Below are 10,683 nucleotides of genomic sequence, written 5' to 3' on the forward strand. Positions count from 1 at the left end.
ATACAAAGCAACAAAAGAAGAAGCAGAAGAAAACAAATGTACTATTTATATTTAAAGAAAACCCAGAAGAAGAAGAAGAAGAAAAACGAACAGAACAAAATGAAACACATAGTAAGAACCTAGAAAAGAAGTGTAATGTTGCATTTTGATGGGAAGGGTAACCGGAACGTTAAGTGAAATGCCTGAAGAGGGAGAAGAAGAAAACACAAACAGCAGCAAACAGTGCAGTGAAAGCAGGACAAAGGCAATGGCATTTTCGAGTGTTAAAATAACAATCGTTACTCAGAGAATAGAAATGAAATAAAACTAAAATTGCTACACTAGATAAAGTGGTTTTTTATTCGATGTGTGAATGTCATTCCTTGAGTCTTCATCAGCCATGCCAGATATACAGATAAATCTGTATTTTACAGATTTTCGATCCCTAAAATCAATATATTTAAAAAATATATAATTATATTTAGATAAAATGATTATATTAACAAATTTCAACAATTTAGTAATTGAATTATGCTTTAATATGATTTAAAAGCTTGAATCTGCTGTTAAAAATTTGAAAATGTCTCCTATGGCTTCGAATTCGACATGATATAGATTTATTTTAAAGAAAATACAGATCTCCCATAAAATAATCTGAAATCGTTGGTCTTCATTTTGATCGGTCATTTTTCATTTTGATTGTCATGATTTGGTCATGATTTCCAATTTCTTTGAAAAATATTTGAAAGTTAAACTTAATATGGCAGTAAAAATTTCCAAAATATTTTTTTTAGTAAAAAAATCCAAAGTATAAATTGCGTGCTCTTGCCCAGTCACCACGTTCTAGCAGGATTCTAGCAGAGTTCTCACAGAGCTGGATATTCTTACAGCATTGTGTGTGTGTGCAACCAACCAAACGGGACCACGCGGTCACTTCTTACAAATTGAGTTGTTTCCATGTATTTTTTTTAGATCTACACTCTATACATGCAAATAACTCGCATAGGCATTTGGAAGGTGTTAGCTCTGCCGAGCTTCGGTGACCCATTTCTACGCTGGCTAGCCGAGCGCGAGGTACTTCAGCTTTATCGACAAGCCCCGCCCTGAAGAACGTTTGCACCAATCGGGTTCAAACGTTATTTAGAACTTCCGAACCCTTGCCAAATGGACAAGGACCCAGCGCGTATATAGTTGATAGTAACAGTATTCCTAATTCCAGCTAGCTATAGCTCACCAAGCCGTGATGCTTACCAATCCAAAGGACGGGGGATCGAACCCCGACTCGAGCGAGTTTGATTTTTCGTTCATGTTCAGAGTTTCAAGATTTATAATTCTAATACTTTCTCGTTGGGAGCAGATGGGAATCGAACCCAGGACCATTCGCTTACAAAGCGAACACCGTAACCAGTCAGCCACGGCCGCTCCTAGCTGGATATTCTTACAGCATTCTAGCAAAAATGTTCCACCTTTTTAGCAGGATTCTAGCAGAACCATTTCTGCAAGAATATTTTGTGACTGGGTGTTTTTGTTTAATCAAGGTCAAATAAAAAGCACGTTTTTCTCGGAACGTCAAAAAGTGACGTTTGACAAGATAACACACTACGAAAAAATCGTGTAATTTTCCGTTAAATTAGATGCACATAACTGGAGCATCAAATAAGACGTAATATTACGTCAAATTTTAAATTACACGATCCAACCCACCAATCGACGTCGTGTAAAATTACATCTCACGCAATTTTTGTGGGACGATATTCTTATTGGAAATGGCAGTTTCTTATAAGACGAATAAACACATGTTTAGCTTGACCATAACCGATGTTTTTATTTGACCTCATTATAATTAAATATAAATTTTGTTCATTCACAACCACAACAATTCTTTCCGGCTTTTTTCCTTATTTGTTTGAAATCACTTTGTATTTTATTGCGTCTATTCACCAGATATTGTTGGTCACCCTGCTGAAAGGAATCCGCCTTTCATGGGAATCTGTTTCTACCTAGCAGCTTCACCACACCGTCACTTTTCACTGACAATCACTTTGCGAGACGATGATTTCTTCGACCGGATAGTCCGCATTAAAAATTACAGATCCACAGCGTCCAGAACTTGGTTCCTGGTCAACCGGCTTTCTGGAAGATGTCTGAAAGAAAGTAAACAAAGCACCACCGTTAATGAGAACCCGAGTTAATTGAGGTTTAATCGATCCGATTTATACAGAAATATAGTATATTTACCTTTGCTTACTGCTTGTGAATGCCTCCGTAGGTCGTTTAATGCAAGTTCCGTCACAATACCGGCAATAATTGAGGGGAAAATCTCCAGTCACAGCTTCTTCCACGGTTTTCAATATGGCTGTCACTTTTTTGCACAACACATTCGGTACACGTGGAATGAAAAAAGTGCGTGATTTTCTGTTTTATCTGATGTAAGATTACATCTAAAAACACGCTCCAATTATGTGCATCAAATTTAATGTAATATTAGGTTAAACTTTATGCTTTATTAGATTTCGCATAATGTAATGTTTGGCAAAGGCATGACAGTGTAAATTTGGGCTTATTATGTCAAAACAAACCTAATTTCACATCAAATTCTCGTTTACATGAACAAATATTACGTCAAATGAACGGTTCCATTAAATGTAATATTCCAAATTTTTTAGTGTGTAACGATTACGTCGACTTGTAAAGTAAAAAAAATGAAGATTAAAAAATGTGATGATATTTTTTTAAAGCGTCCAATTTCCCGGGGTTACAAATTTCCCGGAAAACGGGAAATTTTCAATCAATTTCCCGGGAAATCCTGGGAAATTTTTAATTTCTTGGAAATTGTTCTGATCTTGGTACTGATTAATATTTTGCATAGAAAATGTATAGGACAGCGGCTTTAATGGATAAAATAGATCAATAAACAGCTTGACTGCATGTAAAAAATCATACAAATTCAAGAAAATGTTTTTATTTTTCTAATTTTATAAGCTCAATCATAAAATAATTAATTAAATTATCTAAGGTATTTTTTGCTGAGAAGTTTTTTTTAATCAAAGTGTTTGGACAGTGAGTAAAATGAATCCATACTCCACAAAAAAAATCATTTAAGCTTGCCTCTGCACAGAAAAAAAAATGATGGTAATATTCATCAGCAAATGGTGACAGATTTTGTGGCAAAATAAATGATAAATTTTACCCCAGAAAATGATGAATTTTCATCAGTTTTTGATGAATATTCATCAGGTTCACATTTTTACACATTTTTTATGTAATATTACACAAATAAAGAGGTAATATTCAACCTACCAAATTTTCAACATTCCAAAATTCAACTTTTTTTTCTGTGTGTGACCAGTTTTAAAGAGTGTGGTTTAACACATACATTTGAAATGAAAATAATGTATGCAGAAATTATGTCTTTATGAAAAAAATAATACTAGTTTCAGTTTTTGAACATAATTGCAAAGCTTTTTTTTTCCTTCAATCTCTAACTTCTCGATTGGTTTACTTAAAAAAAATCAATGTTTTAAATTATTTTTAGCAAATTTCAAAAATATTTTGCATGTTTTGGACACAATGTATTTTTCAATAATTTTTTATGGTTTTATTACGCCATATGATTTTCAGGTTTATAATTGACTTCGTTTGAATGTTTCTCACAGCACAAAACATGATTTTTATTTTACGATAAATTAATATAATTTCACTTTATTTCTTTTTATTCCTCTAACACTACTTGTCTAACACTAAATTTTGATTTGATTTGTTTGACTAATTGTTGCACCAGAGCTCCATAATTCTTTCACTTCAAATTGTAATTTCTTGAGTACTAGGTATTAAACGAATTTAAGTAATTCTTCTTGCACATACCGATCTGAAATATTTAACGATACCGATTCTATGTTTACCCCATTTGATTATTGTAAGGGCGGTAAAGGGGTTAAAATATATGTTTTTATTTAATAACACCAATTGTTCTTTTAAAAGCTAAATTGTAATAGTTTATATTCGTTCAGCAAGATCGATTTCCAGTTGCTTCAGAAATTACTATTATTGACTGAAATAAATCTTGAGATCAAAATTTCTGATCACCTGATCAAATATATATGCATTAAATATTAAATTTAATTGAACAAAATCATGTTGAGTTTTATTAATTATTTTTTCATAGCATTTTCAAAAATATGGTTCCAAAAAAAAGAAAATGTATTCTTCCGCTTTAATTTCGGGAATTCCCGGGAAATTTAATACTTTTTTCGGGAAATCCCGGAAATTCCAGGGATTTTTTTTCCCGGGACTGGAAATTGGACGCTCTATATTTTTTGTAAACACAAATGATGTTCGATATAAGGTCTCAATCTTTCTAAATATAATTGTTTAATACAATAAAATAAACAAAAAACCATTTTATTTCTGCAAAATCCACAAAATCAGACATTAAAATTAACACATCGTTCAAGAACAAGCTCACACACTACAATTGTCACTGATGTTTCAAGTGGCAAACAAATACCTCAACAAGCTTATCTTCCTCGAACACCCTCACAGCCACGCCTTCTTGCACCCATCGCCGTAACTCTCCGTCCCCAGGTGGTTCTGCAGCCAAGGGTACGAGCCCGGGCACGGAACGTCGCAAAATTTGGCCCACCTGGTGGTGAAGTTGTTGTCCTCCTTTTTGCACAACTCACAGGACACGGGCCGACAGGTGGGGACCGCTGGTTTCCGGCACTTTGAATTCATCTGAGACAGCGGAACGGGACTGCGGACCCAGTCAATCACCGTCGATCCGCTGACCTGGAATCGGTTTAAAGTTTTAGGGGTGGATTCTTTTTAGTGGGGATTTCAAGTTACAACGTACCATGTAGACATCTTGAAGGTTCTGCAGATAGTCCAAGAACATTTTGTACGCTTCAAAGTGGACGGGACTTACGTCGAACCAGGCCGCATGGACGTAAAACCCGAAGGGAGCTTTGTTTGTTAGATACGTTTGCTCAAAGTTGCTCTTGAAGTACTCGAACAATTCTTGGGTTGAATTTGGCCTGTTGAGCCAGCAAAAGTTGCATTACATCAGCACCATATGGTCATTTGAGGTTATACTTACATTCCAAGACATGTGTCTACCATGGCACAGGGAAACCCATCCTTGGTGGTCCACGTAATCATCGGGATAACCCAGACGCCCGGGAAGCTTCCCGTCGGGCAAGACCCAATGACACAATCCTGACTACTCTCGTAGTCCAACGTGTACGGCCACATTCCCGGAGACACGTGCGCCCTCGTTGGCATCGAGCAATCGTACGTAAACCCGCTGTCCTTCATCATCTGGAACGAGTTGTTGCCGGCCATTTGCAGAAAGGGCATCCTCAGTCCCTGCACGTGCCCTCCGGGAATCTTGGCAAACTTCTCCATCATGGTCCGTTCCCCACCAAACTCGTCGGCCAACTGGGCCACCGACGCATCCCGCCAGTACTGGGTGTTTGAGCTGTGCGAAATCGAATGCAACGCGATCTCGTGCCCGGCCGAGTACAACTCATGAACCAAACTGTAATCGGTGTACTCGTGGGACACGAAAAAGGTCGCCGCCACCGGACAGGAGTCGTTGTTTGTCCGGCCGGTGAAAGCCTCCCGGTAGTACGGAACGTTATGCACGGTGACCGCATCGTCAAACGTAAGCAGCACGAACTGAGGGGTGTCCTTTGGCGCCAACCCTCCCGGAATTTCCGTTGAGGAACAACGGCAGTTTGGTGGTTTACAGTTGGCGTTACATTGGACGGCACTGGTTGATCTAATTCCGAGTGCAATTAGCAGCAGAAGCAAAAAATAGCACAACTTTCTGAAGCACATTATGAAACTAACTATGTCCGGTGATAAAGTGAACTCAGGTATGGGAAGTGCGGCTCGTTTTTATAATCGACTCGATTTTCTTATCTACTGGAAGCGTATAGAAACTACTTGTAAATCGTCACCATATTCAAGTATCTATAACGATGATCCCTTTCGCTTGAAACATGGAGTAGGTATTTGGTAAATGATTTAGAAAACCCCAATACGTCATATGAAATTCTGATCAAACGTTGAAAGGCTTTGGAATATTCAGTTTCCTAGCACGGACATCGTCCGCGAATGCTAGTACATAGAAGGACCATTCATAAACCATTTTTACTCCAACGTATTGCTGGTCGAAACGTTTGAATGAAAGTAAATACTTGTTTTTACTAGCTAAAGACTGAAATGCCGAAATCATAAGTTCAACTTTTTTGTTGAATTAAAAAAATACTTTTTCATACTTCAAACTTGAATATCTGGAGTTTTTTTTAAAGGTCCAATACACCAAATTTCCAGTTTTCGCTTTATGGGTGTTTTTTAATACCCCTGACTCAAGGCGGTTTCAAAAACTCCCAAAAAGCAACTCCAAATATTAGCTTGATTGGTTAGCGAGATTTATTCCATAAGATCGATGCTAGTACATTAGTAATGTCTGGATTATTTAAAGTTGTTTCATCTTATTTCAGACCCACGAAACATCTTTCCTGAAGACTGCAATGCGATTCGACCACATTCGAAACACTTGCCAGTGGATCTCAGTTCCATTTTCGGGTTTAATCCCATTTTTTTCACGATCAAGTCAACCAAACCCATTACATTCTGCGAGAAATAACAAAAGTTACCGTAAAACGGGGTGACTTTGATAGGTTTGCGATTTTTCCGCAAAATGAAGAGTACAATTAAAATACGTAAGGAATGGTTTAGAAACATACTGACCGTGGTAGAGATGTGTTCAAAGTACCTCAAGAAGAACATTTCATAAACTTTTGACAAGTTTACAAAGTTAGTTAAATATAGTTAAGAAAATGTTGATGAAAGTCATTATTTTAAACTTCTCAAAGTGTCTTGATTTTCTCAATGAACATTATATTTAATCGGAAAACGGAATGCATTTTCGGATTCTTTGAACAATATTCCACAAGGAGAAGGTTAAAAAAGTTTGTAAATAATAAATAATATGCGTTTTTGAAACACAGTTTAAAAAAATCTCCAAATTTATAGGCAATTTCAGATGAACAAAATTCATGTAAAATATGAAAACTTGTGATTCGTGCTTCGAATTCAGTATAAAATGCAATATAAATCGATAATTTTACAAACAAAACTAGTTTTAACAAACTTCAGGCAAAAATCCGACTTTTTAACAATTTTACCAAAAATTTATATGTATTTTGCTAAAAAACTTATACACTTAGTTAACTAAATATAAACATTGATTTTTTTTCTTAAAAACTATATCAGCTACTTTAGTGATGGTACATTTAGCGTACAAATAAAGTTTGAACATCTGAAATATGATTTTAACAAGAAAAACTATGACTATCAAAGTCACCCCGGAATTAAAACTGAGAATTTTCAACGTAACTATTTTTCTAAACATTATTGAAAAAACTTTTTATCCGAAATAGTGCATGGACTTTGTATGGTCTACCCCAGTACATGTTTTAAAAATAATAATCTTGAGAAAAATCTTACCTGTTGGAAAATATTCTAAAAACAAATTGAAATCCTATCAAAGTCACCCCGGTTTACGGTACATCAAAAGGGCGTACACTCGCATTGAAAATTGAAAAATAAACACAATTTATTGACCTTCAGTAAGTAGTAAGTATCGGTAATCATGACAATGTTTAAAGTTACTAATCTCTTCCGACATACTGTGCTTTTAATGCTCAACACTTCCCGCAAGCTGAGCTTTCAGAAACAGGAAGTCCTGCGAGCATAGAAAGCTCACTAGCACGAATCAATTTTGTTAAGCACAATGTCTCCCAGCCCTACCGAAAGCACGCTGAAGAATTATGGTTTGTATTGTCCTTGGTATTGTCGATTACCTGTAACTTGTCAATATTAAATATTATGTTAAAAATTACAAGATAAAGTAAAATCATAGAATCAAATATCTAATTTTTCAATTGTAAGCGTTAAATTCAAGATCAAAATTATTACCGTAATCTGGGGTGAATCGGGACTACAGTCTGAATAGGGACAGCAGTTCCTAGAGCACTTGAAGCTTTTAAATTTGGAAATGGATGTACACATTTTGTTGACCTGAGTCTGTTCTAACCGAAACCAACCAGAAAAATCAAAATATTGTGCTCCAACATGGTTAAAACTGCTGTCCCAATTCGCCCCATGTGTCCCGATTGACCCCAGTTTACGGTAGTTCGCAATCACATTTGAACGCAAACGACAATACTACCCGCAACAACCAAACGTCAAATTTCCCATTTTGTTTTGCTATTGAATTTCGTTCTCCCGGTTCAACCCATGCAGTTACGATTATACAACAAAACGTGAAGTCCTGCATCGGATCGGTGTAAAAATAAGTTTTCTAGTTCTAGTCAGTGTTCGCCAAGATGTTATCACTCCGGCTGCTCACTCGGAGCCTCGGCCCACAGATAAATCACGAAATTTCACACAACCTTCTGGCCGGCAACCGGTCGTCGCTCCAGAGTGCCTTGCGATGCTTGAGCAGTCAATCGCCGGCCTCGGACAGTGACTTCAAGGTGTACTACGGCATCCTGTCGCCGCAGATCCGTGCCGTGAAGGTGTTTTCCCTGGCCACCAGCATAGGCGGAGTGATCGCGCAGCCGATTCTGCTCGAGCAGGCCAGCAAAATCGGCGGCACTCCCATGATCGTGGCCATCTGCGGCATCGCTGGGTTCTTCACCTTCGTCACACCGCTTCTGCTGCATTTGATCACGAAACGGTACGTGACGGAGCTGTACTACGACGTGACCACGAAGGAGTACACCGCCAGCACGATTACCTTCTTCCTGATGAAGCAGCAGGTGAGAACCTGGATTTGAAATTTGTATATTTTAATTAATTTAACCCATTGTAGACCAAGTTCAAGCTGGAGGACGTGGTGGTACCGGAAATACCCGGTATGTTCACGACCTTTATGGTGGGCAAAAAGTCCCTGTTTGTGGACCCGAAGCTGTTCCCGGATCCGACGCACTACATCAAAATCATGGGCTACGACAAGCCGATCGATTTCAAGTTCGAGGAGGCGCGGCAAAGTGCAGCGCAGGAGGACGACAAAAAGTGAGGATTGTTGGATGGACATGCTAATAAATAGATTGAAGGTTGAAACTTTGCCGTTTTATTTTTTTACTTCTTACACGAAAGATTATTTAGCCCTCTAAGATCCCACCTCGCTTTAAGACGGACTATCTACCACGTCTACCACACAAAAAAATTCAACAAGCGTTCATCTTCAAAAAGTTCTACCAAATCCGAACGCCACTAAAACCTTATAAATCCGAATACTAAAACCTTTATAAATCAGGGAGAAGAACTCCTCAATTTCCAGAAAATGTTGATAAGTTGCATAGAAAAAGAACGTAACTTGGTGCGGTTATCTCCAATTAACTTAGACAACTTTTTGGAATGTTATACTTTGCTATACAGTTGTTTATTTACCTTTGATATGGAATCGTCAACTTAACGTAGATTTCGATATTTTCCAAACCATACGTCATGACACTGATTTCTAACATTACCTTTGTTGAATATCAGATTCCTTTCTGTGGATTCAAATTCCTACGCTTAGTACAATTTTCTAAAGAAAGTGATTGTAGATAGGCCATGAATCCAGATCTATCATTGACAGTCATTGTCCCAAGAGTGAAAGACACCTTCTACGACCTTAACTGGTCTTGAACCCATTTCCTATAGATGAGGAATCCTAAAACAATCACAAAATCAAAACGCTAGATTAGAGAAACCTGGCTTATCCACGAGCTTTTATGCTGTCTTCTCCGACGCCTTTCCCAAAACATACACCCCATGCTGTAACCAAAACATGTCCGCCAAGCCTCTGCAGCATAACTACCTCCCAGCCCTATCGACAAACTACCCCACAAAAACGAATGTCATGCGAAGAAAACATACACCAAAAGTGACAAGCACCCAGGGGTGCCAGGTTGCCAGATAAATCTGGCATTGCCAGATTTTTTGAGCGCCAATTAGGAAAAAATAATTTTCTATTTCTTCCTCACATTATTTTATTGACGTATTTTGTTTATTTTGTGAAGCTATAATCTAATCTAATCTAATCAGACCCTAGCGCAGCCAATCTTTCGAAGGGATCCTGGAGAGTGCCTTAGGTTAGATGACGCCTAGCACTCTTCTTGTCATTTATTAACATTTGCAGTGCGCCATTGCATTACAATGCATTGAAACATCACAAGCGTTAAACCGGCCAGGCCTACTGCGTAAAGCCGTATCGCAGAGATGACTCGTAATTGGGTTGAGTTTGAGCACTGAGTGTTCGAACAACAACACAATTCTGAATTGACAGGGGAGGAAGAAGCGTGGGGACACACCACCATACGCTCCGAGATTTTGGTTGTATTCGTTGGGAGCACCATGCTAAGAAGGTTTGGTACTCCGGGATCCTCTGGGATGGGACATTGTATTTCCACGAATGCCCTGGACTCTATTTGCCGTGGTTATAGCGCCACAACTCGCTCTCTGTAACAGTATTCCTAATTCCAGTCTACGCTCATCAAGTCGTCGTGGCCTAGTGGTTAGCATTTTTGCTTACCAATCCAAAGGACGGAGGATCGAACCCCGCCTCGAGCGACTTAGATTTTTCGTTCATATTCATCATTTCAAATTTATATGTTCTTAACTTTCTCGTTGGGAGCAGATGGGAAT

The 10,683-nt window shown here is 38.0% G+C and overlaps 2 protein-coding genes across 2 annotated transcripts; one reads left to right on the forward strand and one right to left on the reverse strand.

Annotated features, from left to right (window-relative positions):
• Positions 1 to 4,364: 4,364 nt before the first annotated feature.
• On the reverse strand, positions 4,365 to 5,845 carry LOC6038872 (chitin deacetylase 8). The gene is made up of 3 exons (XM_001848519.2): positions 5,075 to 5,845; positions 4,832 to 5,012; positions 4,365 to 4,767 (listed from the first exon to the last, which is right to left on the reverse strand). The coding sequence occupies exons 1-3, from the start codon at positions 5,815 to 5,817 to the stop codon at positions 4,516 to 4,518; spliced, it is 1,176 nt and encodes a 391-aa protein (XP_001848571.2). The 5' UTR covers positions 5,818 to 5,845; the 3' UTR covers positions 4,365 to 4,515.
• A 2,415-nt stretch (positions 5,846 to 8,260) lies between these two features.
• LOC6038873 (transmembrane protein 70 homolog, mitochondrial) lies at positions 8,261 to 9,114 on the forward strand. Its single transcript, XM_001848520.2, has 2 exons — positions 8,261 to 8,810; positions 8,864 to 9,114. The coding sequence occupies exons 1-2, from the start codon at positions 8,376 to 8,378 to the stop codon at positions 9,068 to 9,070; spliced, it is 642 nt and encodes a 213-aa protein (XP_001848572.2). The 5' UTR covers positions 8,261 to 8,375; the 3' UTR covers positions 9,071 to 9,114.
• Positions 9,115 to 10,683: the final 1,569 nt, after the last annotated feature.

The sequence above is a fragment of the Culex quinquefasciatus genome, chromosome 3, assembly GCF_015732765.1.
Source record: "Culex quinquefasciatus strain JHB chromosome 3, VPISU_Cqui_1.0_pri_paternal, whole genome shotgun sequence".
Taxonomy (NCBI): domain Eukaryota; kingdom Metazoa; phylum Arthropoda; class Insecta; order Diptera; family Culicidae; genus Culex; species Culex quinquefasciatus.

Coding starts and splice junctions, on each gene's coding strand:
- LOC6038872 (XM_001848519.2), bottom strand. CDS start 5,817: ATGTGCTTCAGAAAGTTGTGCTATTTTTTGCTTCTGCTGCTAATTGCA. Junction 5,013..5,074: donor GTAGACACATGTCTTGGAAT/GTAAGTATAACC, acceptor CTGGCTCAACAG/GCCAAATTCAACCCAAGAAT. Junction 4,768..4,831: donor ACCTTCAAGATGTCTACATG/GTACGTTGTAAC, acceptor AACCGATTCCAG/GTCAGCGGATCGACGGTGAT.
- LOC6038873 (XM_001848520.2), top strand. CDS start 8,376: ATGTTATCACTCCGGCTGCTCACTCGGAGCCTCGGCCCACAGATAAAT. Junction 8,811..8,863: donor TCTTCCTGATGAAGCAGCAG/GTGAGAACCTGG, acceptor AACCCATTGTAG/ACCAAGTTCAAGCTGGAGGA.